Source organism: Volvox carteri (assembly GCF_000143455.1).
Source record: "Volvox carteri f. nagariensis unplaced genomic scaffold VOLCAscaffold_18, whole genome shotgun sequence".
NCBI lineage: Eukaryota > Viridiplantae > Chlorophyta > Chlorophyceae > Chlamydomonadales > Volvocaceae > Volvox > Volvox carteri.
This window is the reverse complement of record NW_003307561.1, coordinates 1,516,509-1,544,220: the sequence shown is the minus strand read 5'-3', so window position 1 is coordinate 1,544,220 and position 27,712 is coordinate 1,516,509. Positions and strand designations below refer to the sequence as shown.

At 56.0% G+C, this 27,712-nt stretch overlaps 5 protein-coding genes across 5 annotated transcripts in view; 2 read left to right on the top strand and 3 right to left on the bottom strand.

Moving 5' to 3' along the window:
* The window catches only part of VOLCADRAFT_90869 (uncharacterized protein), a gene marked incomplete at both ends in the record, with an annotated part of 7,167 nt that extends 2,573 nt beyond the window's left edge, over positions 1-4,594 (bottom strand). Inside the window, 6 exons of the mRNA XM_002950292.1 lie at positions 53-166; positions 862-1,098; positions 1,424-2,018; positions 2,214-3,154; positions 3,657-3,817; positions 4,588-4,594. Of these exons, the coding sequence (XP_002950338.1) occupies positions 53-166; positions 862-1,098; positions 1,424-2,018; positions 2,214-3,154; positions 3,657-3,817; positions 4,588-4,594 (2,055 nt within the window). The remainder of the gene's footprint in view (positions 1-52; positions 167-861; positions 1,099-1,423; positions 2,019-2,213; positions 3,155-3,656; positions 3,818-4,587) is intronic.
* A 246-nt stretch (positions 4,595-4,840) lies between these two features.
* On the bottom strand, positions 4,841-7,693 carry VOLCADRAFT_60269 (uncharacterized protein; the record flags this gene model as incomplete). The annotated part of the gene is made up of 5 exons (XM_002950291.1): positions 4,841-5,032; positions 5,652-5,856; positions 6,201-6,363; positions 6,716-6,952; positions 7,621-7,693. The coding sequence occupies 5 exons, from the start codon at positions 7,691-7,693 to the stop codon at positions 4,841-4,843; spliced, it is 870 nt and encodes a 289-aa protein (XP_002950337.1).
* A 1,373-nt stretch (positions 7,694-9,066) lies between these two features.
* On the top strand, positions 9,067-10,830 carry VOLCADRAFT_117578 (uncharacterized protein; the record flags this gene model as incomplete). The annotated part of the gene is made up of 4 exons (XM_002950420.1): positions 9,067-9,145; positions 9,941-10,035; positions 10,386-10,458; positions 10,714-10,830. Coding segments are annotated over 4 exons (363 nt in total), but the record flags the coding sequence as incomplete, so codon positions are not given.
* Positions 10,831-10,894: 64 nt separating this feature from the next.
* VOLCADRAFT_74648 (uncharacterized protein) lies at positions 10,895-15,260 on the bottom strand. The gene is made up of 6 exons (XM_002950290.1): positions 14,962-15,260; positions 13,743-13,909; positions 13,235-13,299; positions 12,589-12,619; positions 12,256-12,398; positions 10,895-11,976 (listed from the first exon to the last, which is right to left on the bottom strand). The coding sequence occupies exons 1-6, from the start codon at positions 15,230-15,232 to the stop codon at positions 11,826-11,828; spliced, it is 828 nt and encodes a 275-aa protein (XP_002950336.1). The 5' UTR covers positions 15,233-15,260; the 3' UTR covers positions 10,895-11,825.
* Positions 15,261-17,336: 2,076 nt separating this feature from the next.
* VOLCADRAFT_127319 (phototropin) lies at positions 17,337-26,570 on the top strand (the record flags this gene model as incomplete). Its single annotated transcript, XM_002950419.1, has 12 exons — positions 17,337-17,345; positions 17,431-17,540; positions 17,646-17,696; positions 19,275-19,464; positions 19,787-20,191; positions 22,663-22,839; positions 23,301-23,426; positions 23,724-23,930; positions 24,313-24,496; positions 24,856-25,166; positions 25,734-25,836; positions 26,209-26,570. The coding sequence occupies 12 exons, from the start codon at positions 17,337-17,339 to the stop codon at positions 26,568-26,570; spliced, it is 2,235 nt and encodes a 744-aa protein (XP_002950465.1).
* Between the last annotated feature and the right edge of the window lie 1,142 nt (positions 26,571-27,712).

Genomic DNA, 27,712 nt, shown 5'->3' with positions numbered 1-27,712 from the left:
GCGGTGACCGCGCACGATGCAGCGTCGCGAGTGCCCACAGCGCCTGGCTAACGTCGTACGCGCTGAAGTGCGCCATGGCGCGTACGGCAGCCTGGATCCAGAGATCCATGAAGGCCTGTCCCGGCGGGTGATGCAGTGTGGCGATGGCCCACAGGAAGGTGGACATCTGCCGGGGGCACATACGGTGGCGGTGGCGGGGGTCCGGGGCGGCGGCGGCGGCGGTGGCGGCGGCGGCGGTGGCGGCGGTGGTGGCGGCGGCGGCGGTGCATGCTGCATCCAGCCAGGCTCGGCCAGGGCTGTGGCCAGTCTTGGCAAAAGCGTATACCAGAGTGGTGAGCTCCTGTTGCACAAGGTTGGGCATTGGCGGGATCTTTGCAACCTAGATAAGCTGTTATTACTTGGATGGAGGACACGCAGGTACACTTGGGGTGATGGTGGTGATGGTGGTGCGGGGTGGAACGGGCTGGGAGTGATGCTGCTGGTGCTGTTGTAATCACCACCTCAAAAGGTCATGACGACTTCATGTCACAGATTAGATTAGTGGGAGAGAGTTATCGACACCTTCCCCCAACAGTGGGATATGGGAGTGATGAGATCAACACCTCTGAAACCCTACCCTCTCACAAACACACACGCACCCCCCCGAGGCAGTCCGCTGCGGAAACCCTGTCCCTGAACGTCCCTACCTTACACCCCACCTCCACACTAACCCAAACAACACCCTCCCCTCCCCCGCCTCGCTCATGGTTTGTCTTTCCCCTCCCCTCCCCTCCCCTCCCCTCCCCTCCCCTCCCCTCCTAATCACAGCCATTCACAGCTAGCAAGCCCCCAGCTACCGGTCAAAACATCACGGACTCGCACCTGAGGTGGAAAGCTCTCCAGCCCCCAGCTCAAGGAGATATCCGCAGCCAGCTGCAGCAGGTCCAAGTCCTCCAATACCAGCCACCCGTCAGCTCGAAGCCGTGCTAGGGCCGCCAGGCAGGTAGCCAGCTGGCGCGGCCCCAGCGGGGGCCTGCTGCCGTGCCTGGCCTGTACTGCCGTTGCCGCCGCCAGCAGGAGGTGGTTCCGGAGCTTGGCTTCGAGCTCCGAAAGAAACGCCTGAGCGGATATATATATATGTATGTATGTATCGTTCCATGGGCCCCCATCGCAGAACGGCTTTGCCCGAATGGTACGAACGTACGACGAGGCAGTACAAGAAAATGGTGTCGAAAGAGCATCAACCCAATATCGCACTTCAATGCCGCGCTATTGCAAGAGATCCCCCGCCGCCGCGTCAATGACGGCAGCACCGTGATCTCCCCATTGCCCTCCCCATTGCCAACACGACCCAACGATTGCCGTACATGGCCGGAATCCTTGTTTCCTGATTGCCCGTTTTCAAGGCTAGCGGCACGCGGCCCCGACAACTCCGCCAGCTCACCTGCGCCGCCGGGGTATCTGCTGTGGCGGCCAACTTGCCGGAGGGTGGCGGCGGCGGCGGCGGCGGCGGCGGCAAGTGCATCCGTGTCATTTTCCCTAGTGCCGCCGCCAAATGCAAGACATTAGCCTGGGTGCCGTACTCACGGAATACGGCATGGAGTTGCCGCCAGTGGCGGCAGTCAACGATGGCGCGCATCAGCTGCCTGGGATCAGCTTCAGGTGCATGGCCGCCGCCGCCGCCGCCGCCGCCGCGGCTGCTGCCGTGAATGCCTTGAAGGGCGCAGTCGCGCAAGCGGGCCCCCTGGCACGATAGCGCAGGAGTGGACCCAGGCCCCACACGGCTCGGAGACCGTACGGCGGCCTCCGGCGAGGCCGCCGCTGACGATGGCGACCGCCCTGCCGCCGCCGCCGCCGCCGCCGCGGCCGCGACTGCAGCCCTCGTTGGGCTTGGCAGAAGCGCGGGCAGCAAAGTCGAGCTGCCGCCGGCTTGCGCGCTGGGAAACCTGCCTAGAAAGGCTGCACGGTTGGCCTCCGCTAAGGAGCTTGGCGAGCAGGACACATAGCTGCTGTCGCAGCTCACCCCAGCCGTGCTGCAGCTGAACGCGGAGGAAGCTGACACCTCGTTGGAGGCCGGCGCCGCTGGCCCTACCCCGGTTGCTGCTGCTGCTGCTGCTGCTGCTGTTGCTGCCACTGCCCGAGTCAGACCAAGACGGCTCTGGGCCTCACCCGCCACTGGAGCTTCCGTTGCTGGTTCCGGAGCACCACTCTGGGGTGTCGGGGCTCCGTTGGACCTGAGCACGTCCTTCGCAGTGCAATCGCCGCAGGTGTTCGTCTGTCGTGAAGTCAATCCGACGCATCTGCCACGCAGCTCCACGGCGGCGTCCGCCGCCGTCCCCGCAGCCGCAGCCCCAACAAAACGGGCGCCGGCTGCTGCCTCATAGGAAGCCCCCTCGTCGTCGTCGCCGCCGTCGCAATTGCGCGCCGTCATTGTAATGGTCGCTATCGCCACAGATGCCGCCGCCGCCGCCGCCGGCGGCACAGCCGGCAGTGGCTCATTGCGGCGGGTGGATCGTGTGCGCTTCTCGCCGCGCGGCTGAGACGGCTGCACCCAGCCCTGACCCGCCCACACAGGAACCAGCACCACGTCCTGCCGCGGCTGCTGGGGTTCCACTTCATCATTCCACCCCTGGTGCAGCTGCTGCGGCGGCGGCTGCCGCCCTTCCCAGGCGTCTCCGCCACCGCTGTCGCCAGCGTGTCTGGCCCTGAATGCCGCCGCCGTCGCTGTGGTTGCCAAGCGGTCTGGCGGCGGCACTCCAAGCCCCCGCTGGGGGCCCCGTGACGGGACGTGACCCTCAGCGGCAGCGGGCGGCCACCCTACCCGGCGACCTCCCTGCCGCCGCCGCCGCAGCAGCAACAAGAGAGCACACGAAGACTGGTCCTGCACAGTGCCCGGCTGGGGAAAATCGGGCTCCGAAACCAGGTCTCCTACGGTGCTCCTCTTACTCCTGCTAAGGCCGCGGCCACGGCTCCGTATGGCACTTTGGCGGTTGCTTGCAGCCCGGCGAAGATTCCCTTTCTGATGATTCTGGTGCTGAGGCTGGGGTTGTGACGGCAGTGGCTGCTGTGGAGGAACCCCCTGCGGGTTGGGCCCTAGGAAGGGCGAGAGGTGGCGGGGTGGCAGTGGGCCGCCGCAGGGGAGCCCCTGACGACGGCGGTGCTGAGCGGGATCTCGCTGTAGGGCAATGATGTCAGACGAGGGGGGGGGTGAGGAGGGGGAAAGTGGGGGGAGGGGGGAAGTGGTCGGGTAACTGAACTGAGGACCGTGTCAAGTCAACGGAGTAACCAATACACAGGTTATGCGCACGCACGCATACGCAGTGTATACAAAGCAGGTATCTGTTGACCATCGTGGTGAGATGGACAATACGGGCACGCGTGTGTGAGTGTTAGGAGAAGGGAAACATCGCTTACATCGATATGCGCCGCGCGTGGCTGTGTGTATGTGCGGCGGTTCGCAAGCATGCAAGTAGGCGTACTAAGGCGTCATAATTGCGTGGAGGAGAGCACGAAAGCGTCATGGGGCACAACGCTGTGACGACGCCAAACGGCAGCGAATGGACAGGCTGCACGCGGCGCAAGGCTTCCGTGCGTAGCAGACTGCACATACCAGGCCGATTACTCATTTGTAACCCATCTGGGCCCGTACATCCAGGGGGAAAGCTCGGTATGCCCACCTGCGGATCACCAGCGACTTGTGCATCCCCGTCGTCGCAGGTTCGCGTGCACGTGGCCGACTGGATACCGCCGGCGCAAATAGATGAATCAGCCCTCTTGGCTGATGCCAGGACACGCCATGGGCACGTCAATTGCGTGGTCGCTACGCCGTTGACACGTCCTGGGTTGCGATGAAGGTCGCGTGCTGGCGTGATGCAGCCGCCAAATGGAACTGATACCATAATCAGGATGACGTTCAACGCGCTTATCTTCGGTCCCGGCTGCTATTGCATGTGGCCTGAAATCGAAAACGCCTTGAACTCCTAAAAAGAAAGATGCTCTCATGATTCAAAGCATACATTATCGTTACATCGAATCATACGATTAACAGACAATTTCTACAGAGTTGAGCGAATAACTGAAGGAGAAATTTGCACCTGCAAGTTGCATGACCCTGGCTTATCCCAACACCGTGGCAGTTTGTTTATAAAAACATAATGTTGTAACCGATCTTTCGAGATGAACAATTCTGAAATATGTTTTCTCGTTGGGCTGGCGTATTCAAGGGCACCTGAAAGCTACCACCGCATTTGCAGTCGCCACGACATCCAACAATGTGAAAGCTCCATACTAACGTATTATCATTAGTACTCGTCTTGCTGCGAAATATACAACAGCAACAAGCTTAAAGTCTAGGGTGTCCCTGGGCCCACGGGACGCAAGAATGGAGCGATGGCAACAGCTCTCCACGCTGCTTCTGTGTATCCCCATCATAACACAACCCCTAAGCCCCCTTAAACCCTCTGAACCCGCCTCAATGCCCCACGACCCTTACTTCCCACGCAGCTGCGGAGGAAACTCCTTTGAACATATCGATTAGCGTCTTCCAGCCACACCGCACATCGACCACAAAAGCATTAACAGTTCTGGCTGCAGTTTGCGCTGCCTTACCTGACATCCACACCCTTTCAAACCCGCACCCGCACCCTCACCCGGGAACAACAAGGGCACAAGAGATCCCGAATACCCGAATCCACCGTATCCACACACTATCCAGTCTAGCTGCACCCAGAACCCACATCCCCGCACCGCCATACATACATACACACACGCACATCCAAGCGCAATCATCATCCCTCCGACACTGAGGCCCTCCTACTACTACCTACCTACCTACCTACCACTAGGACTACCACTAGTACTACTACATGAACGACCCTCCGTTGACCTCCAGCACCTGTCCAGTGACGTAGCTGCTGTACGGCGAGGCCAGCATTAGGATGGCCCCCGCCGCCTCGTCAGCTGACCCCACCCTCCGGAGCGGGATGAGCGACTTGACTGCCGACCAGTAGCCGTCGGCGGAGGGGATGCCCAACTTGACCTCCTTGCCACCGACCTGGTGGAAAGCAGTAGGGGGCATGCGCGCGCGTTTGTGTGTGTATGTGTGCATGCACGTTTGGTGGTACGGGGGGTGAGACGGACCACTGACGGTTGCTGGAGTCAGTCCGGGACAAACAGCTCAGAGGAAGGGGGGGAAATGCAGCAGTGAAGCATAGCGGGTGGGGAAAACCATTTGGCGGGAAATTCAGGAACCGGGTGGTGCGGGGCCCCCATGGACGGAGCAGCGGGAACGGAAACACCCTTCGTAGCACGCGAAAGGGGGGAAGCAGGAGAGAAATTACAAGCAGCGTGGGCGGCAGCAGCAGCAGTAGCAGCAGCCGTAGCAATTGAAAAAAGGCATGACGATAGCGGCCGAGCGCCAACAGCAGAAGCAGTAGCGCTATCAAATGCAGCAGTAGCAGCAGCAGCAGTAGCAATTGTACGACTGCGGCTAAGGTGTGTCGTGTCCTTCTTTCGTTATCCACACAGCCACCCATTGCGATTGCCGTACATACTTTCCTCTACGCGTCCCCAAAGCGAAGGAGCTCGTTTACACCGCCCCAACAAAACTTCCGACTTCTACCCCTCAACATCAGCCCCCCGCCCTCCGTCCCCTCTCCTCCCCCCCTTCTCACCAAGATGCTTTCCCCACCCTCCTTAGCCCTCGTGAGCCTCGTGTCGATGAGGCCGAACGCAATGGCGTTGCAGCGCACGTTGAAGGGGCCCCACTCCTTGGCAACGGACTTAGTGAGCCCCACGACCCCCGCCTTGGCGGTGGCGTAGTTGGCCTGGCCCGCATTGCCGTGTGTGCCAGTGGTCGAGGAGATGTTGATGATGCACCTGATCCATGGACGGAAGGAAAGACGGGGCCGACGTTAAGAGCTGGTGGATGTATGCGACTGGGGGTTGTTGGTGGGAAGAATAATTCGTTTGTCCGGTAGTTCGGTTATCCGGTAGTTCGTTTATCCTGTAGGTCAGGTTTTGGAACTCCCCGGGCCGTTGGGGGGGGGATCAGAAGCGCTTTTCAGAGCCGGGGCTACGACTAGGAGCTCCAGGATTCCCAATCTCTTATGCTCCGATACCGCTACCGCAAACATTGTTTGCTTAACGTTTGCAGTTGAAAAAACCTGGACAAGCCACAAAAGCCACGAAGCCACCTTAGCCGCACCAGCAACATCCCGCACCTGGGTTTCGCGACGCCGCTCCGCTCCAGCTCCATCTTGGCCGCATCGCGCATGGCGACCGCCGCCGCTTGGATCATACGGAAAGGTGCCGTACAGTGTACCTCGAGCATGGCAGCCCACTGCTCGGGGGTAATCTTGTGGATAACGCCGTCCCACGTGTACCCTGTACGACGCCACGGTTGGTCGTTGACGGTTGGCTAATCCGGTATTAATCCCAGTTATATCGTTTGCGGTAGTTTGTTTTGCATACAACATCCATCCAAAACCTGTTTCCTCGAGCTGCATGACATACAGGCAAACCCCTGTCCTGCAACACATGCGAAGACACACACACACACACATTTCCACATGTCGCTGGAGACACTTAGTCGCTGGAGCTCTCTTCGGTATGACGTCATCCCCATGTACCGCCATGTTGGGCATTTCCCCCTCCCCATATTGAGCGGCCCCGAAGATCATTAAAACACACATACATACACAAATACACACATACATCCATGCACAAATACACACACCTGCATTGTTGACCAGTATGTGCAGACCCCCAAAGGCTCTCAGCGCCTCCGAAACCGCCCGCTCCGGGAAGTCAGGTGCCGTAACATCGCCCGCCAGCGGTACCGCCCTGCCCCCCGCTTCCTGAATGGCACCCGCCACCATCTGGGCTGCCGTACCGTCCAAGTCAGCGCACACAACCGCCGCGCCGTGCGCCGCCAGCAGACGAGCGGCAGCTTCGCCGATACCCTTACCAGCACCTGGGTGGGGACATACACGAAATATGTTATGTGAATGAGTGAGATTTTAATCAAGTGCGCTGCGAGAAGGAGGTGCTGACGATGGCACACAATGTGGATGCGCGAAAAGTGAATACATGGTGGTGGGTCATGTACCGGTGATGTGGGTCATGTACGGGTGATGTGGGTCATGTACGGGTGATGTGGGTCATGTACGGGTGATGTGGGTCATGTACGGATGATAAGGGTCAGATGCGAACGTGTGGGATTCATATGAATGACGAAAGAGAGTTCCGGTAGAAGTTCAACCCAGCTGATGGAGTTAGTCAAAGAATTAGTCAAAAGTGGCATTTGCCAACTTCCAAGGGACCATTTGCCAGACTCGAAGTGGTTTGGAGGGGTGAGGACTCCAGGGAGGCGAGGAAGTGCGGGAAGTAGCATGTGGTTGATTGGGCGGGTGGGTGAGTTGGTGAACGAGTTTAAAGGGGAATTACGGGATGTGAGCCAAAGGAGAAGCATTTGGGCGAACGGACAGATGCTGAGGGCAAGGAATTGTGAGGTTGTGGAAAGTAGAAAGTTGGCAGTGGAAAGTATGCAACGCGCAACACCCTCATTACAACCCCTGGGTCGCTGAGGCCGTCCTTGCAGCAACGATATTGTGGAGGGCCCGTAAAGGGTTGTTTTCACACCTGTAATGAGGGCCACTTGGCCTTCCAGCATCCCGCCGGTGCCGCTGTGAGCTGTCGCGGCGCTTGAGGCCATCCGAAGCGGTGCTACGCTTGCCTCCGCTTCTTCACGTCCTTCCAGTTCATTAACTAATATGGGTAACCTTTGCCCCGCCAGTTGACCAGCTAGTATCGCCATCCTACGCCGGGAACCCTCCATTCGTTAACCAGCCTATCACGTCAACACTCGAATAGATGCGTTAGGCAGGGCCAATGCGAACATAAGGGTGTCCGAAGAGCTTAAAATTTACGCAAGCGGCAAAACCTAAGGTTGCAAACTCTCGCTATACGGTTGGAAGTATGCGGGCCCTGCGGGACCTTGGGCATGGTTCCACAGCGCACACTTTATCGCATAGCTGAAGATATAGGGTAACTTTAGATTTCATACCGAATAACCTTTATTCTGTTTACAAGAGGGCCATGTTGGGGCTTGGCGTCACGGACTAGCATTGGTTTGCTTGATTCAGTGACATGCCCTGACATAACAGTGATTTTAATCGGCACTCTAGGATTTAAAGAAGTAAGAAAGGGAGCCTAGCTTGCGCAGGCGTCTCCGTTTCGTCACGGGAGATTTCGCGCTGGGCTTGGCGAACAATGGCCGACCGACCGCATCAAGTCACGGTGTGTCGTCTTGCTCTTTTTCAACAATTGGTGGAGGGACAGGATCGGCGCCCTTTCCGCGTGCCTACCCTGTACCTGTCCTTGCGCCTCACAAATCTGTATGCAGTTTAGCAGCGGCTTGTTGGAGAAGCTAGCCGGGATAAAAAAGAAGGAAGCACCGAAGTCCGTAGCGGTTCAACGGCCGCAGGTCCAGTAAGCGAAGGGCGATGCAGTGGATGAGGGGTATGTGCTCTGTGCAGGCATGGACACGCGAACCGGCTCGATAGCCGACGCTGCGCTGAGCTCAATCCCCCCTGAATCATTGCCCCATCCAAACCGGCGCCACGTTGGCTGGGTCACGCCAAGGGTTCAGTCTTGCCGTCCGATTGGCAGCGCCATCTATAGGGGGAGAAGGGAAGTCACCGCGGGGCGATCTTAAGGACCCTGCCGACAGGGCACTTGGGTGTGGATAATACCGCCTTCTCCTTGGGAAGATTAAGATTGAGATATGATTTGACGATTACGAGAGCGCGATCGATCACACCACTGTCACTCGCATCCCTGGCAGCTAAGTAACTCTCGCCATAACTTTCTCCTACCCCCCCCCCTCCATCTCCTTCGTACATCCTTAACCACACAACCCTTCCCTCACCCCTTCCTCCAACCGTGTCCCAATACACCGTGCCAATCAAACCCCTGACTCCTTTCGGACTCTTGGCCGTGACCTCCCAAAGCCCCTACAAACCCCCGCGGCCCCCCACCTCCACCCGCCCTTGCCTTAATCCTTCATGTCGGCTCGCCCCACCTCAGTCTTCCGCTCCGGTCGCCCCTGTCCCCTGATGCCGCCCGACTGATAGCTCTTGATAAACAAATTAACCGACAGCTGCAGGTAGGGTGTATGTGCAAAAGGGAGGAGGTGAAGTGTTGTGTGTGTGTGGGGGGACGGCGGGTGTTTAATCCATGGCTGCGAATGGGCCACCGACCCATGGGACATGTGCTTCGAAGATGCGACATCATGTTGAAAGGAAACCACACCATAGACGTGATGTGATATAAGATGTGATGTGGTGTGTTCCGGATGCGCTCAGCTGCGGAAGGGTGTGTGCTGTCATGCGTGTGCGCGCACGCGTATTTCATTTTGGTACATGGTCACATGAACACACAGGGATGTGGGGACAAAATTCATGCATGCGCCCTTTCCAAACTACATGAGTCGGTTCGTCGCGGGGCTACTGCACAACCTGCTGCTCCAAATTTCCTAGATGCGCCCCCTCTTGAAAGACACCTCTTCCCTGGCTTGTTGAGAGAGAATCTGGAGACTTTTTGTGTGGTTCTTTGGGTCTTTTTTTATTCCATCACAATCTTTCCTGAGCTTTTTGCTGATGGCAGCCCGCGAGGCTGAGGGGACCGGACCGGCGCTATTGCGAACACGTCAAAGCGCCGGTTTTGGACTTTTGCGCAATCATTCACATACGTGTCAATGGGATTGCAAATCCAGTTGGGCATGATTTCGCGCTTCGTTTCCGCTCCTTCCCCCTTCCTCCCTTCCCGCCCGATCCTCGTCTCCTTTTGGGAGGGGCCGGTACTCCTTTTGGGGAAAATTTTAACAAATTAAAAAAAGCTCCCTTTGTATTAGCTCATTATGCTTGTTTTTTCTATGCCCCTTTTTCTCTCTTCCTCGAAGGCGACTAAGGATGTCCGGGGACTGCTTCTGAAGCACGAGGAGGAGGATCTGGTGCAGGTGACGGCGCGGGCGCGGGAGCTGCTTCAAAAGTACAGGTGAGTTAGTTCGTGTGGGGGAAGAGACGAGTGTCTACAGGGCGTGTGTGCGTGTGTATATTTCCGTGTGCGTCTTTGTTTGCATGTGTATTCTCTCTGTCTATGCGCGTGTGTGTATATTCGTGCTGCCGAGGGCGGGTGGGTTGTGAGGTGTCGTCACCTTTAGCTTTACCTGTGCTGTCTGCCACACAACCTGGTTCCGCCCCTTCTCCGCCAACCCCCCTCCCACACTCGTAAGTTCCCAGGTTGTTCCTCCTTTTCCTTTTTTCACGTTTGCGTATGACGTCCTCTCTTCTTCATCGTCCTCCGAACTACTTCCCCTCCTCCCCCGGTCTCTTGCGGTGGTGTAGTGTGCCGTACAAGACCCAGCCCTGCCAGGGGGAGGCGCAGGTCTGTGCGGAGTGCTTCAAGAAACACCCCAAGGTGGGTTCTGGGTTTTAGGGTTTTAGACCTGGAGATCGGGCAGAGAATTGGGGTGTTGGTTTGTAAAGCAGATGCTTGCTCGCACGTGGCTACAGGGGTTGTGTGTCACGTTGTTGTGCGGCATTTCCCTTCCGTTGTCCGTTGTCTGGTCTCCCTCCGCTTTGCTTTTACGAATAAATAGTTGTTGTTTTTTGCCATCCTCGCCCTCTTCGTCATTGCACACGTCGTTCTCGCCCTCGTACGCCACCGTGTCAGGAGGCGTGGCGGTGCGCTCAAGTGGCTGAGGCTTACCGAGTCTGCTCCACCGCGGCCTTCAGCGGGCGGTCACATGCAACAGCAGCAGCGACACAGGCCGCGGCGGCTCGAGGCTGACTTTAGGTGTAGACAATGCTGCTGTTGCGCTGGGATGTGGTTTCAGCAGGGAGGCTTTGTTTTTAGTTTTTGAGTTGAGGCTGTTTTCGCAGCGGCGGTGTCGCGGGTGGTTCTGAGCACTTGTGCGTGTTTTTCTCCAGCTGGCAACCTCCTTTCTTTGGTGGCAGTTTTGCTGCCTGATTGGATCGTTTTCTTTATTCATTTAGCTGTTTTCTTTATTCGAAGAAAGTCATAAGCTTGCCAAAATTGAACGCGTTTGTTTTCAGCTTTTCGATTCGTGTCTTTGTCAACTACACAAATGAAAATTATGTATTATATATTTATCATCCTCAATAAAAATAAGAGAAATAAATTGAACCATCGAAGAAAACACATCTCTCCTAACTCTCTCGATGCTATCCGTTTGCAGCACCTGCATTCCAGCTTTCTCACTCTCCTCCACTATTAACTCCTTCAACGGCCTTTACCTCTCCTCTCTCCTCTCTCCCAACAAGCAACACCAGCACCGGTTTACCTGATGAGATAACAGTGCATCAAGCATACACAACTGCCAGCCTCATCGCCCCACACAAGCCACCAGCACGTCCCGGTAACGTCAGCCTAAAAAGCTGAAAATAGACATAACCAATCTCTAAAATCACAACAGTATCCTCGGACTTGAAATCCTCACTCCTGCACCGTCTTAGCGCCGCCTTCGTCTCTTCGCAGTCCACACCCGGAAAGCATCCTCCTCAACCCCGACCCCTCCTTTTCCCGTCTCCTTCTTGGCCATCGTCCCTCAGCCTCAAGTCCGGTGTCAGAAGCTTTCCTTGCTACCCCCTTCTCCTTTTCCTCCTCACGGTTTGCAACCTTGCCGACTTGGAGGTATAAAGCCTTGAAGGAGAGGAGAAACAAGAAGGAACGCTTCAAAAAGGCACATTCCAAGAAAAAACATGTCAAAGGAATCCTAAAACGATAGGGAAAAATCCTTGTGTCTAGGTCAGCTTCATTCCCGCTCAGGCCTCCTGCTGCACTCGAAAGCTCTTCTGGATAACTCGCAGCTCGTCCGCATGCTTCTTCCACTGCCGGGCGTTGGAGGTGACGGTGAGGATGAAGACCCGGTTCTTGGTGGCGGTGGCGGCAACCAGGTTGTGGGGCTTGAGCTCCCTGACAGGGGGTTCGGGGAAAAGCGTGTACGGGAGGAAATGTTCCAGAGGGGAGAAATTTAACATGGACTACGAAGCAGCTGACCCAACAGCGAGATGTTGGTCCCAACACGCAATCAGAAGAAGCCGACACCAGGTTGCAAGGCACAACTCAACCGCAGCCACACGCAACTTCCCCAGGCCACCTGGCGGCTCAAGACTCCCCCCAACATACCCGCCCCAGCTCACCACCACCCTCCACCTCCAAGTTTCCCCCGGCCCTCCTCCCCCCAACACGCACCAAAGGTAGTACAAGCCTCCATCCTCTCGTACGGCAACCTCGGTGTTGAGCACATCCCCCTCGTCCAGAGGCCGGCCAAATAGCTCGGGAGCGAAGCCCTCAATGACTCTCTGCGGAGGACCCACCTCTCGCAGGGTTATTTTCTGGTTAGGAGAGCATAAATATTGCAATCGCAGTAAAGGGAAGGGATCGGAGGGGCAGGAAGTCATATGATGAAACCAACAAGAGGCAAAGAATCTGCACTGGCCCCAACCCATATACCTTTATAACTAAATTACCTTATCTAGCTGGAAGAGGGGAAGGGGGACGAAGCGGGGATTGAAGCGTTCAGACAACAACACGGGGGCCGACCTGGTCAATTAATCTTTTCAAAGTTTGCGATATAAGGTCATTAAGACTTTAGCTAGGCTTTATCGCACAATTCACCCTAACAATCCAGCCTAGCTCGTTACTGCATTGCTTAGCTAGCAAACACACAGCCGGGAATGTATACGCAGCAAGAAACAGAGGGATTCGAATGCGACAATCAAATCGCCAGCTGTCGGAGGCAGGCGGGGTAGGCAAGCAGGCAGGGCTGCATCCCAGCGATGAGATCTCCTCACAGCTCTAATCTCTTTCTCTACGACAAGAAGGCGGGCAGCTAGGCAGGCGGGTAGGCAAGTGACACGCCCCTCTTCCCCCCACCCACATCCACACCCACATACCTAGTGGGGAGCGGTGCGGTATGTGTGCTCACTACCCACCCACCCACCCATCCTCCCGCCTGCCCAACCCACCGCATTAAACCCGAGGTCCATAAACCTGGAGCAGCAAACATGTAGGTGGGGATTTCGTACCAACAAAGGGAGGTGAAGGGCTTGTGGTGATGAGTTGTGTTCTACCATTATGGACAGAGAGTGCTATCTAGCAGGCAGACAGACAGACAGACAGACAGCCTTCCCCAAGCCTTTCCTAGCTGCGTGCTCAGTAAAACCCTCACCTTAGCACAGGCGCCACCACCACCGCCACATCACCCTGCTCCTTGTTCTGGTACCGAAGGTCAATCTATGCAGCCGCCCCGCGGGGTCGTGTTGTGGGTGGTGTGCGGCCGGGGCGGGAGTCATTTGCAAGAAGCAAAGCGGGCCGGGTGGGCAGGGGCAGTGCAGGGTTGTAAGACGCAGGAAGCCCGGAGGACATGGAGACACGGGGGGCATACGCCGGCACCGCCGGGTTCCAGACGCCACAGCGCTCACAAGGCCCTATAGAGGAGAGAGCCGAGGACTTGCGCAAGGGCCAAGCACGCAAAACTCCCTCAAAAGCTTTTTATCACACAAAACGGTAGTAGGCGTTTGCGTGATGGTGATGGTGGTGGTTGACGCGGTGTGATGTAATGTGATTTGGGGCTGACGAGGTGACATGTGACCACGCCATCACCGTCGCCATTATTACGGCATAATACCGCACTGGCCGAACACAGCTGACACTGCCGTAAGCAACCGCTGCCGTACCTCCGTTCCACCCAGATCGGCAATTGAGACCGGAATCTCGTCCCAGCCTTTAGGAACCTTGAATTGATACTGCGGGATCTCACTCCACCCGACTCCATGCCCTCCAGATTTGCCCTCCGGCCGCGTGTACATGTAGAACCCGTCCTCGTCGGGCTGCTTGCTCAGGCCTGAGGGAAAAATCGCATGGCGAGGCGGTTATTATGACAGTTGTTGCGATTAATCGTTAGTGGTTAGCGGTTGAGGATTGCGGGGGGGGGTATGTTACGCACTTTAAAATAATGGGGGGCCATGCTCGGCAGGAGGAGGTGCGGAGGAACAAGAATAGACTGCTGCAGGACCCGTCGTCTCGTGGTGCGTAATGTTCGGGTAACTCTATATTAACATAGTCACGTCCCGAGTGTCCGTGTCGAGGCCAGCAGGCCGGCAAAATGACACGGTTGAGAAGGCACGGCAAGCAGCGCACACAAGCAGCACACAACATAACTCCCCCTACAAATCCTGGCCAGGCATCCCCGAGCCACGGCCGCTGCCTGGCCAGCTTCACCGCGACAGAAACTTCGCATGAAAGATGGCTACTGCAGGACATCCCTGGCAACCCATTCCTCCTAGTGAAACTCTATCCTGAGGAGAAGGGGGGTCGGTAATGAGTTGGCGTTCCGGGAATGTGCTGCTGCGTTCAGGCCATGCCGTTACAGGGAAGTTTACAATCAAAAATTTCGAGCAAGCCTCTGGCTGGCGAGGCTATGCCTCTGGCAAGGAGCGGAATAGTGTAGACAGGTTTAGGAAGAGAGAAAGGGGAAAACAAGCGGGAGGACGCAGCGGACAGGTTTTATAGTTTGGCTTCCAGGTTGCCATCCCAAGGAAGCTGCGGGATAGGGGCTGTCTGCGTGCTGTGACCTTTATAGCTTGATTGTATGCAATGGCTTCAGGAGCATAATCAACCCTCTAGTGCTGGCCTGCCTTTCCCAGTATTTCCCGCACAAATGGAGCATTCCAAACAATATTCCATTAAGAAGTCCACAACCTGGCGCCCGTGAGTGCTTCCAGCGTCTTTGTTTTGGCCCCGAATCCACAAATCCTGATATCCATAAATGCAATAGCAGAAACAATCCAGCAACCCCACAACTATATTTATGTGAGACGAGCAAGGCAGCGCAAGTCCGAAAGCGAAACGGCACAGTGCGAATATGCCAAACAATCAAACGTATTTCTGGCTTACCTGGAATGCGGCCCGCAATAAGGCCTTGAATCGCCTGGCTTGGGCGAGCGCCAAAAGCAAGGGTGGCCGCAGCAGCTATCGGAGCGATGAGAGCCTCTCGTCGAGCAAACGTCGTGCAAACCTCACGCGCCGCTGGGCTATCTTGATCGCATCGAAGCGAAGTGCATCGTGGTGCTACGAAGCGGCGGCTCGACGAAGAGGCAATAAACTTCACTCGTGCAGGACAGCGCAAGATGTGCCCTTGAGCAAGTGAAGGCGCTATCGGTGCCATGGCGTAGTATGTGCTCAGATTCGATAGGTTATTCACAGAAGTTCAGTTTATTTGAAGACACGACAGACCAATTTACCGGACCGAGGGGCTGGCTCGCTACAAGTGGTGGTTATAAATTATCTCAACTAACCGTATAAATTTGCGACGACACTGTTGATGGCCCCGTCCTTGCGGAGCCTTGATGTGAAACATGAGGATTTTATTTTGGAAGCTGTTGATATCGAATTATCGCCGGAGTATTTGGACACTGTCACGCACGTGGCCACCTTCGCTGGGACAATGAACTTAATTAAGCCCTTTGGAGGCTTGCTATTGACGGTTTGCCTGCCTTTCCCGTTCATAGGCCGCAACGTCAAGGAAGTGACCTTGCTGCCTTGTGTCCGTGTGGTGTGCGCAACACCCGCACGCCCAAAGATGCAACAATGCCCTACCTTTCTCAGCTATCCTCCAAACTCCTTACGTCTACCTACGCGTAGCGTGCGCGGCTTCCTTCAAATGCCGTAAACAAACACATGTCAGCGGGTCCTATTACTCTTTTCCCTGATATGACCCTTTCCATCCACTGTGGCGAAATCCGTGCCAACCAGATCATTATTCGTGCCTGAGCCTCAAGACAGTTCAGGTAATCGCAATATGTTGGGAGTTGCAATTCAGCAGGACAGAAACCTGCCGTACCAAGGGCTGAACAGTCACATCATTGGACCTAAGCAAGGAAAAATGTATCCCTGGCAGATTTCCTGCTTAACCTCCAAAGGACGCCTTCCGTGCGCCAGCGCTTGCTCGCCCCTCCGCAGCCTCGGCAGCCGAAGGCCAAGGCATCAGTGCAGCCATTTGGAATCTTCTCCAACGGAGATCTCCACTCGCCGCTGCCATTCCTGCCACAGCTGACCGCAACAAACTCCCGGCCTCAGCGTGACGCTTGCACGCTAGGCTCCCTCCTACCATGACTTACGACGTATAGTGGAAGACAGCGGAGTTACACAACCCATTTTCCCAGATTCGCTGCGCGTGATAAATAGAGACCGCCTCCGTGCACGTTGCTATTCCTTCCCGAGCCTCTTGAGCTCTTGCGCCAGCAGACGGCATTTTCGTCGTTTTGCGTTGCCGAGACGAGATCCACTAGGGGATGGAACAGCCGGAAGCTTGCATACTGCTGACGGTGACGGTAGTCAAGAGTGCTCGTGTGAAGTCGGAGGTGGTTGGAAGGGAAGGGTGATCGGGGTTACTGCGTCGGCAACAGCTCGTTGCTGCGACCCATGGGTCCCTTTAAGAGCGTTCCACAGGCGGGTGCACTGTTCACAAGTGTCATGAGATGGCTTGAGTTAGGGCGTCCGGGTAAAGTTACGAGGAGGTTGGGTTTTCCATGAGGTGTCAGATGTGGGTCAGTGGCGTTGGGTGCTAGGTTCGAATGGGTGCCAGGCTCGCGTCGCTAAGTCGAGACTAGAAATGGAGCTACAAAGGGCCAAAACCAATGCTTAGACTCAATGATTAGTCCCAGTACTTTACCCATGGTTTGCCAGGTCTCTGCGCAAGCAGAAAACGACGGTAACGGTGCGTCTTACGAGACACGACGGGCTGTGCATGGCATTAAGGCATCACCACAAAATGTCACAATATGCAAATCAGCTGTTGAAAAATGGCCATGTTGATGTGCTTCGCCTTTAAGTTCCAATCGGAGCTCTATGGGAATGCTAAGGCGTCGGGTACGACGATCAATTTCTACAAGGAAAAAAGTTGGGCTGTCGGCAGGTTAGCCATGTGCTATTGCAAGTCTATGACGGTGTATTGTGGAAAATCAAGAGCCTCGTGGCTCGCCAAACTGCTGGGACGCATATCCGTACAGTAGAATTCGCTGAAGAAGAATGTATCTCTAACTTATTATAGTCAAAACGATTCAACTAACCGTTGCCACGGTGACATTGTTTACCATGGCGTAAAACATTTGCGCTGTAAAGCTGTTCATGAAAAAGAACGGAGCCGCCCCGCGCCCTTAAGAGCTACACATTTCCTTGTGAAATCGCGCAGTTGTTAATATAGTTCTTAGGCTGAGTCCTTAGAGTCATAGCCCAGCAGCATTCTCAACAAGGTCGTCCCAGAAGAGAGAATGGCAGGGGTGAGGGGACTTTGCACCTCAGCTAGTCATCATGTTGGTCCCTATTTCCCTAACATGCGAGCATATCATCTGCCCGCATGTGCAGGTACCCTCCCCCGCCAGCCAGCTCACGAAGGTGCTGGCCGGCCTGCGGCATACGTTTGTCGTTGCGGATGCAACACTCCCGGATTGCCCCCTGGTGTACGCCAGTGAAGGGTGAGTCCAATGAGGGTCTGTTTCAGGGATAGTTCCTTCTTTCAGGGCAGCATGAGCGCAGGGAATGCCGTTAAACTTCGCTGCTTGCCTGCGCTCAAACCGCAGGTTCTACGCAATGACAGGATACGGTCCTGATGAGGTTCTTGGACATAACTGGTAAGCTAGGCTACCGCTAGCCGTGCCTTATCCCCTTGGTCCTTCGGGGACAGTGACCCTCCTCGGTGTCGTGCTCCACGACGGTTACTTGCGCACTTCTGAACGTTATTATGTCGCGAACCTGTATGGTGTTTCGCGATACAGAGGTGAAGTCTTTCAGCGCGGGGAGTTGGACATGCGGTTAAGGACATACTATGCGCTGGTCCGTTTCCTCGATTTACCTGGTCGCATCGCATACATCACACAATGATGAGCATCGCTGTACTGTTTTCGCTGTCGGGCGGGCTACCCACCGATGCTGTCTTCGGGGTAAGCCAAGGGAAAAAGCCGTCAAAAGCTTCTTGGGCCGCACCGCCGAGAGCGCAACGCTGCGCGGCCTGCGCTAACTCAGCTCAATGCGCGATTTGTTGTATCGCCGCTACGGAGGCCCTGACCAGCATTAGCGTCTGCCTGAAGGGCCTATTGAAGAAGGGCCGGAGGAGGGGTGCTTCCCGGCAGTGGGCGCTTCCTGCTAAGACGAGGCGGAAGAGCTCTGTGCTGCGCTGCTTCAGGCCCATTAAGGGTTGGAGGTTGCAGTCGCCGGCTTCGGCGGCACTTTACCCACCGTCCGGTCCTTGCCTCGTCCCTGCCCCTCCCCTTTCACTTTTCCCGTATAAAACGACTTCTATTACTACTATTACTACTACTGCTGCTACTACCACCACCTCATGTTCCATCCGACATAGGAAGTTGTAGTCGCTGTCGTAAGTAGTATCGCACCATCCACCCTCACCCCCCACTTGCACTTCTGCGTGGCCGCGTCTGTTTCCGCTCCTTCCCCCCCACCCACGCACACACCCGCACATACAGCAGAACGAAAAACGCACTCATGGGACAGCGGGATCGGGTTTCTGCTTTCCTGCCGCTGGGGGGGGGGGCGGCATTTTATCGTTGCCGTTGTTGTTGCTAAGTGCCTTCACCCCCTCGGCCCGCTAGGGGTGCGACGGCCTCCCTTTACTGCCGGCTCCCCGCCTGGCCTTGCCCAACCGTGCTTTCGTGCTCGCTGTGACCACCCGCACTTTAGCCATCACATCTAATCAATCATACATACGTACATACGTACATGCATACATACATCCACGTTTCACATACGCACGCATATTCGCATGACGCGTATCCTCAAGACCTTGCACCTCCACCCGCGGTTCCGACCGGGTCGATCTGGGTCCAGAGCGGGTGACGTGTCAACGCGGCAGGTCTAAATGTCCCTTTCCCCGGTCCTTTTATGCAACGCCCATTATTTACCTCCATCCCCGCCCCTGCTCCCCGCCCCGGCTCAAGCCCCTGCTCACCGCGCTCCAATGCCCGCAGGGCCCCGCCTGTGGGACCGTTTATACCTACACGCTGTGTGTGTGTGTGTGGGGGGTGATGCATCTGGATGATTTCCGTGTTTGAATGTGTTTTGCCTTAAGGTTCTCGTCCCCCTTTTGAGTGTTGTCCTCGGCTGTCCTCCCTCTTCCGCCCGTCTCTGGTATCAGCACCACTCGACTATGATTCGCCTCCCCTCTCCCCCCCACACACACTCGCCCGCTCTCGCAGCCGGTTTCTGCAGGGCGAGGGTACGGACCCCAAGGAGGTTCAAAAGATCCGCGAGGCCATCAAGAAGGGGGAGGCGTGCTCGGTGCGCCTGCTCAACTACCGCAAAGATGGCACGCCGTTCTGGAACCTGCTCACGGTGACGCCCATCAAGACTCCGGACGGCAAGGTGTCCAAGTTTGTGGGTGTGCAGGTGCGTGTGGAAAGTGCGGTGGCACGCCAGCGGTGGATGGGTGGTGGGGTGGGGTGTGTATCGGAACGTTGGATGCGGGGCGGGGGTGTGATGCTGAGCTGTGCGGAGGGGTGGGTTTCTTGCCTTTCCAAGTTTGTCTTCGCTCGGGGATTTCACGACCCAAAAGTCTTGCAGAAGACGCAGCAATAACCTTTTTTGTATGTGCATGCGTGTATGCATGTATGCATACGTGTATGCATGTGGATGGTAGCATAGAAGGTTGGCCCCTGCATTACCGCATCTTGTACCCCTTCCTTTCCCCTTCCCCCCTTTCTGCCCTCAGGTCGATGTGACCAGCAAGACGGAGGGCAAGGCGCTCGCGGACAACTCCGGCGTGCCCCTGCTCGTCAAGTACGACCACCGTTTGCGCGAAAACGTGGCCAAGAAGATTGTGGATGATGTCACCATTGCCGTGGAGAAGGCGGAGGGTGTGGAACCTGGGGCAGCCTCGGCCGCCGCCACGGCGGCTGGTCAGGGAAAGCCGCAGGGCGTCCGCGGCGCGGCCCCCAAGTCCTTTCCTCGTGTGGCTTTGGATCTGGCCACCACCGTGGAGCGCATCCAGCAGAATTTCGTCATTTCAGATCCAACATTGCCGGACTGCCCCATCGTCTTTGCTTCGGATGCATTTTTGGAGCTGACTGGCTATTCGCGCGAGGACGTGCTGGGACGTAACTGCCGCTTTCTACAGGTTGGTCTTGCATGCGTGCATGTGTATTGTGTGTATGTGTGTATGTGTGTATGTATGTATGTATGTATGTATTGGGGGGGATTGCGAGTGGAAAGTAGCTCTGATGGGGCAGCAGCCCTTTCACTAGTAGCAGTAGCAACTCTTGCAGCAATAGCAGCAGTAACAACAGTAGCAGCATTAGCAACAGTAGCAGCAGTAGCAACAATAGCAACAATAGCAGCAGTAGCAACAACAGCAGCAGTTGCAGCAGTAGCAACAACAGCAGCAGCAGATCTTGAACCAGCTGCGTGCCGAGGTGCCATGCCGGGTGGTTCGCGAGGACGTGAGGCACTGAGGTGAGGCCGTCGCACCCCAGTGGCGAGGAGGGGGTGACGGCAGTTGTGTTGGCATCGGTGATGATGCGCAAAAGCCGGCCGACGGCAAACTCGGTAGCGGCCGGAGAGCGGCAGTAGCAACGGCTGAGGAGGACTAGCAGCAGCCGCAGCATTGGCTATAGCAATAACCATGACAGTGTCAGCGGTATGGAGGACGGCGTCCAACGGCGCTTATGAGGCGGCAGCAGCTATCATTCGCGCTATCTGTCGGTCTATCCATCCATCCATCCATCTATCCAAGCGCACATGGGTATTTAAAAGGGGGGGTTCATATGCGAGAAACGAAAGTTGGGGGGGGGGTGCCAAAAGGCCGGGGGCGTAAGTGAACGGAGCTAACGAAGCTTGTCCGACTGCCACGGACTTTCTCCCATACCAAATACGTTTCTCCCGCTCATCGTTCCCTCTTCAACACCCGCGCCTAGCCAGCTAGAGGTTGCAGGAAGATGAGGGGCTGGGAGGTTGAATTTGGCGGTTCTCGGAAGGCTGTTTTCCTTCGTTTCTCACACTTACATTTTTAAGGGCATTAACTGAAAAAAGATGAAGTGCCCCTGGGTAATCGTCCCCCTTAACGGGACCGGCCATAGCTCTGCGTGAACTCCCCAGCGCCAGTCAGTTGGCGTCATTCATCCAGTGGCAGTTGGCGTAGTAACGAGGGGACGGGAAACAAGCGAGGGTGTCGGGGGAGTGTGTGTTTGTTCATGTGTAAGTGGGATGGGTGGGTGGGAGGGGGAGGAGAGGTTGGGTGAGATGTACATGTAACCGGGCCCCTGGCCCCCTGAAACCCTAGGTTAGCAGGGGGGGGGAACCCAGGTGGTGGGCTCACGGCTAGCAAGGAATTAAAAACACACTTCAAAAAACAGCAACCCTTGTCCTACCTTGTTTTAACCTTTTAATATCCCTTTTTTGTTATCTTTAAATCATTAAATGTTTTTAAAATGTATTGTTTTTGTTGATAAATTGAATAAACAAGAAAGCAAACTCACAATACGAGTGTCTTTTTATGTTTTTGGGAAGTTATTTTATCACTAATTAAGGACCGTTTTTTTGTTATTTACCTCACCTCTCCTTTAATGTCACCGCAGTCGCCTGGAAGGGAAGGGAAGGGGCCAGTCGCAGCAGTAGTAGCAGTCGCAGCAGCAGTTGCAGTTGCAGTAGTAGTAGTTGCAGTAGTAGTAGTTGCAGTAGTAGCAGTTGCAGTAGTAGTTGCAGTAGTAGTAGTTGCAGTAGTAGCAGTTGCAGTAGTAGCAGTTGCAGTAGTAACAGTTGCAGTAGTTGCAGTCGCAGTAGCATCTCCTCATGGAAGCCTTGTTTGCATCCTGAGAGGTGTTGGGGTTCCTCTCAAGGGCGGGGAGGTGTCGGTCCGGGAGGCAGGATGGCCTGGCCCTGCCCCTCTCTCTCACCCTCGTGTATACAGATACTCACATTCTCTCTCACTCGCATACAGATGCATTAACACACACATATATACATAAACATGTATATTCATATACATATATATTGGATTGTTACAGGGGTGGGAGGCTTCTGGGCCATTAGAACACAAAAAAGATACCTATATATGTATAGATATGGCTACACACCCGGGCATTACTGCGATTTCCCTCCAACGCATCCACCTCCGGGGACATGCAAGGGCGAGGGGAGGTAGTAAAGGCCAGGAGGGGGCAAACACCTTTTCCACGGGGGCCCCTGGGGGCGGGAGTTACAGCCCAGACATTGCCGACTCCTCCTCTCCCTGTCAGAGGGATGGGAGGTAAGGGAGAAAGGGGGGGGAGATTTCGGGAGTCCCGTCACCTTCTCCCTACCTAGCACCCGCACAGTCGGCCCTATAGGTAGGGGATGTGATTATCCTTTTTATTCTATTATTATTCTCATTAGTAAATTTATTTTATTTTATTGTTTATCATTATTATCATCATAAATTAAACAAAAATATATTGTAATACATAAATAGTAATTGTTGTTATATGTTATAGTTTTGATTTCGGTTATCCGTAAAACACCGCAAGGGACTTCTTCTTCCCCCCCTCATACCCCCCCCCTTCTCCCACCTCCCCGCCCCGGCTCCCTCTCGCCACTCTCATCACCCGTTCCCAGGGCCCCGGTACTGATTCAGCCACCGTGGATCAGATCCGTGAGGCCATCCGCACGGGTACGGAGATCACGGTCCGCATCCTGAACTACACCAAGCAGGGCCGACCCTTCTGGAATATGTTCACCATGGCGCCCATGAGAGATCAGGACGGCTCAGTGCGCTTCTTTGTGGGGGTGCAGGTGCGGGACTGGGCCCTGGAAGACGGGGGTACGGGAGGGGTGTCGGCTGGCGGGACTCGGGGCGGGAGTGCTGGAGTATTAGCGCCGGTGTGTGTATGTATGTGTGTGTGTATAAAGGGTAGATGGATGTCAAAGGGAAGATGAAGACGACCGTACCGAGACAGAGGTTCGAGCCTCCTGTGTCTCTTGATCCCTTGACCCCCGTCTAATTCATAAATACGGCCCTCCTTGCCCACGTGGGGCCCCGTCGTGGTTCCATACCCCGTGTCTTTCCCTTCCCTAACAACCCCAACTCCCCGCTGCCGTCGTTTGCCTTTCCTACCCGCCCGCACGTATGCATATTGTGCTACGACGCATGCCATATCCTGCCATTTTAAAATATGTTGTTGGTTTCACGTCGTGCTTTAGCATGTATTGTACGACGTGTCATGTCGTACATTCTACGTCACCTGTCGCCCCAGGTAGACGTGACTGCTCAGTCCGCGACGCCGGACAAGACTCCCACGTGGAACAAGACTCCCTCCGCGGAGGAGGAGAAGGCCAAGCAGGGAGCCGTGGCGGCGTCCATGATTAGCAGCGCGGTTATGGTACGACAGGGGGGGAGGGGGTAGGAAGGAGGAAGAGGGGGAGGAGGAGAGGGGGGTTGGGGCCCGGCATGTCGTGCCGAGACCTGCATGTATGAAGCCGGGTTGGTGTTGGGTTGGGGGGGGAGGTGGAGGTGGTTATTGTTCTTGCCCCTTTCTCTCTATATATATCTTTATGTCTATCTATCTTCAGCGTTTTTCCTTACTTGAATTCTTAACCGCATGTGTACCGCGTTCCGTCTCTATATTCCGATGTCATCTAATTATCTAACCACCTGTCCAACTACCTGTGCCGTACAGGGCATGGCCACACCCATGGCCAGCAACCCCTGGGCCGCCATCAACGGGGAGGTCATGCGGCGTAAGCCCCACAAGAGCGATGATAAGGCCTATCAGGCGCTGTTGGCGCTGCAGCAGCGTGACGGCAAGTTGAAGCTGATGCACTTCCGGCGTGTGAAGCAGCTAGGGGCGGGAGATGTGGGTCTGGTGGACCTGGTGCAGCTGCAGGTGCGGAAAGGGGTAGGGGAAAGGGAGGGCGGGAGCTAGGGCCGTGTGTGTATGTGTGTATGTCGTGACCATAGAGTGGACGCAAAATGACTGCATGGCTTCTTTAGGTGCTTGTGTATGTGTTTTAATGAGTCCAGCCGCGAGGATTGTGTGTGTCTGTTTGTGTCTGTTTATGTCTCTAGTGTGTGTATATGTGTTTGTGTGCGTGTTCTTACATCGTTTGATCGGAGGGCTTCCGCCCACTGGCCCCCTCCACTGCCCCCCTCCACTGGGCCCCTCCACTCACTAGCCTACTGGTCAGTTCTGCTTTTTCCTTGGCAGCAGCTTTTCACTCGTTCGTGGTTCACTCGTCTTTCCCCCCCCCTCTTTCCCTTCCACTCAGGGCACGGACTTCAAGTTCGCCATGAAGACCCTGGACAAGTTCGAGATGCAGGAGCGCAACAAGGTGCCCCGTGTGCTGACCGAGTGCTCTATTCTGGCGGCTGTGGACCACCCCTTCCTGGCCACCCTCTACTGCACCATTCAGACCGACACGCACCTGCACTTCGTCATGGAGTACTGCGATGGTGGGTGCAATAGCGGGGAAAGGGGCACCGACAGACCGACCAGAGGGAAGTCAGGGTGGGAGGAAGAGCGGTGGTTCTGGGTGGTGGGGAGTTTCGGGGACCCCAGCGGTTGGTGCTTTGGAGACGTCGAGGCGGCTGTCGTTACTGACTTTGCTGCGAGTTCTCTTTCTTCTTCTTCTTCTTCTTCTTCTTCTTCTTCTTCTTGAATCATAATTCATTATCTGATCCCCTTCCCTTCCCCCCTTTTCCCCCATGGCGCCTCTCTCCTCCGCCCCCTCTTCCACTCCTCCTCCTCCCCGCCCTCCTCCCCCTCCTCGTCCACCCTCCTCCTCTGCCCCTTTCTTCTTCGGCACCTTAAGGTGGCGAGCTGTACGGCCTGCTGAACAGTCAGCCCAAGAAGAGGCTCAAGGAGGAGCATGTCCGGTTTTACGCGGCGGAGGTCCTCCTGGCCCTGCAGTACCTGCACCTACTCGGCTACGTGTACAGGGACCTAAAGCCCGAGAACATCCTTCTTCACCACTCGGGGCACGTGCTATTGACGGACTTTGACTTGTCGTACAGCAAGGGCGTTACGACACCGCGGCTAGAGCGCGTGGCGGCGCCGGACGGCAGCGGTGGCGGCTCGGCGCCGGCGCCGGCGGGGTCGGCGGGGTCAAAGTCTTCGCGCAAGGTACGATATGTGAAGGTATGACAGCGGAGGGTGCTGAGCGGCAAAAAGGGGGTTTGTTGGGGGGTTGGTGGAATGGGCGAGTGGATGCGACGACTTGAGTATTGGGGTCTGGGGCGTTTCTACCTGTTTGTCGTACACGAATGACTTGTCTGTTTTGTACTGCGTTTTCTTCTTCTTCTTCTTGTTCATCTACTTCTCTCCTCGTGCTCTCCTCCTGGCGCTTTGGGTCGCGTCTTAGTCCGATCCAGTCTCCTGTTTCTCCTTCCCACCCCCCTCCAGCACCACACACGCACCGTCCCACACACGTTTACGTTTTGTAAAACACGTTTTGTTTTTATTTACCACGCCTTCGCGTCACCACCGCATATACGTACTACTCGAATATCACCCGCGTTGAAAATTGGGAATAATGGGAAAACCGCTAAAAAAGGCCGTTCGACTCTTTTTTTTTGTCCCTTCCCTTCGAAATTCCCCCCTCTTTCCCCCCCTTTCCATGTGGTGCAGTCCGGCAACAACAGCGGCAAGCACGGGGCCGGTGCCGCTCCGGGTGTGGGCCCCACGGGGGAGTCCTTCCTGCTGCTGGCGGAACCTGTGGCCCGTGCGAACAGTTTCGTGGGCACCGAGGAGTACTTGGCACCGGAGGTCATCAACGCGGCGGGACACGGATCGGGTGTGTTATGTGTGTGTGTGCTTTTTTGGGTGGGAGGATGGGTATGTATGTGTGTATTGTGGGTATGTATGTGTGTTGTTTATGTTTTTTTCGGGGGGGAGGATGGGGCTGGGGATATATGTGTGTGTGTGTTTGTGTTTGTTAAGCGGCGCTTTGGATGGCGGCGGTTGTCTGTTTTGACTTCTGACCTAGGAAGGGGCCTCCACGTAAGTCGCTTGCGAAACCCCCTCTTTTTCCACGTGCTTCTCACTGCTTTTTTTCTCTCCTCCTCCCTCACCCCCCCCCTCATCTCAACCTCCTCCTCCCCCCTCTTTCTTTAATCTTAACCTCCTCTTCAACTCTTTAACTCTTCAACCTTCGCGTCCTCCCCAGGTGTCGACTGGTGGTCGCTAGGCATCTTGATCTACGAGCTGCTGTACGGCACTACACCCTTTCGTGGATCAAGGCGGGACGAGACCTTTGACAACATCATCAAGTCACAGCTGCGCTTCCCGGCCAAACCTGCTGTCAGTGAGGAGGGCCGCGACCTCATCGAGAAGCTTCTGGTCAAGGACGTGAGCCGTCGCCTCGGCAGTCGTACAGGGGCCAATGAGATTAAGTCGCATCCCTGGTTCAAGAGCATCAATTGGGCGCTGCTGCGCAACGAGCCGCCGCCGTACGTGCCGCGCCGGGCATCCAAGACGCAGGGCGGTGGTGGCGGCGGCGGCGGCGGCGCGGCGTTCGACAACTACTGAATGTACGACAGTAGTTCGCGGCTTGGTTGGGACTTTGGGTGAGGAGGGGCTGGGGCGGGTGCGGCGGTTGAGGATATGGCTATGGCTTTGGGGGGTGGCGACAGAGGGAGGGGGGAGGAAGGGGTTGTTGGGTCGTTGGGAAAGGGCCTCTAGGGGCGCCGTGTGAGGTTCTCTCTCTCTCTCTCTTTCTCTCTCTCTCTTCTTGAGGGGTGGAAAGACTGGAGGGAAGGGGGAAAGGGTCGGAGGGACAGGGACGACTAGGAGGAGAAGGAGGAGGAGGAGGAGGAGGGGAAAGAAGGAGGGAAGGACGGCGAGGACTAGGATGCGAAAGCGGACGAGGACGCGCCAAAGCGCAATCGAGTACGGGAGTCCGTTTTTATTCTCCACTGCCATCGCCATTTGCTGGCCATTGCCATTGCCAATGGACCGTCCCGGCGGGGCCCCGAGGAGGGCAACGATGGCTCGTTGCGACGACTGACCCGTGGGTCGTTGTGAAGGGTTTTGGATCTACCTACAGGCTTCCGCGACGGTTACAGACCGTCTGGGTCGCTCTGGCTGTGACCCGTGGGTCACACGCTTGAACCATGAGCCTGATGACGTTTGCCCTTGGCGGAAGTAGGTGTTTTTTTGGCGGCACGGCGGCGTTGCAACGTTTTATCAGTAGAGTCGCACTAGCTCCTCCTCTGTGCGTCTTGTTGCTGTGTATAAGTGGTGCGCACCAGGCCTTTGGGCTTTATGGAATCGTACTGTGCGTTGCAACGCATGTTTCCGTGTGTTTAGTTTGGCTGCTTACCTACCTGCCCGCTTACCTACCTGGCCCCAATCACGCGACCAATCGCCCGGTCATGGCCTCCACGGCGGCCCGTCAGGAGGAGGTGTTTGGCCGCGCCGACAGGTTGCGCCTCCCCCTTGCAATAAGCTTGAAGGGATCATCATGCTGTGTGCGTACAGTTTGTATGTATGTATGCTTGTGTATGTAATTATGTATGTATGTGTGTATGTATGTATGTGCGTACGGTACATGTGTAGCAAATGCTCTGTGTGCTGTGTGTGCGTGTAGGACCCCCTTTAGGGCACTCGAGCTGTTCCGATTTAGGGTCCCATGTGTACGTACGTATGTATATATGCGTGTATGTGCGCCT

Coding starts and splice junctions, on each gene's coding strand:
- VOLCADRAFT_74648 (XM_002950290.1), bottom strand. CDS start 15,232: ATGGCACCGATAGCGCCTTCACTTGCTCAAGGGCACATCTTGCGCTGT. Junction 13,300..13,742: donor CCGATCTGGGTGGAACGGAG/GTACGGCAGCGG, acceptor GCGGCTGCATAG/ATTGACCTTCGGTACCAGAA. Junction 12,620..13,234: donor GTGGTGGCGCCTGTGCTAAG/GTGAGGGTTTTA, acceptor AACTTTGAAAAG/ATTAATTGACCAGGTCGGCC.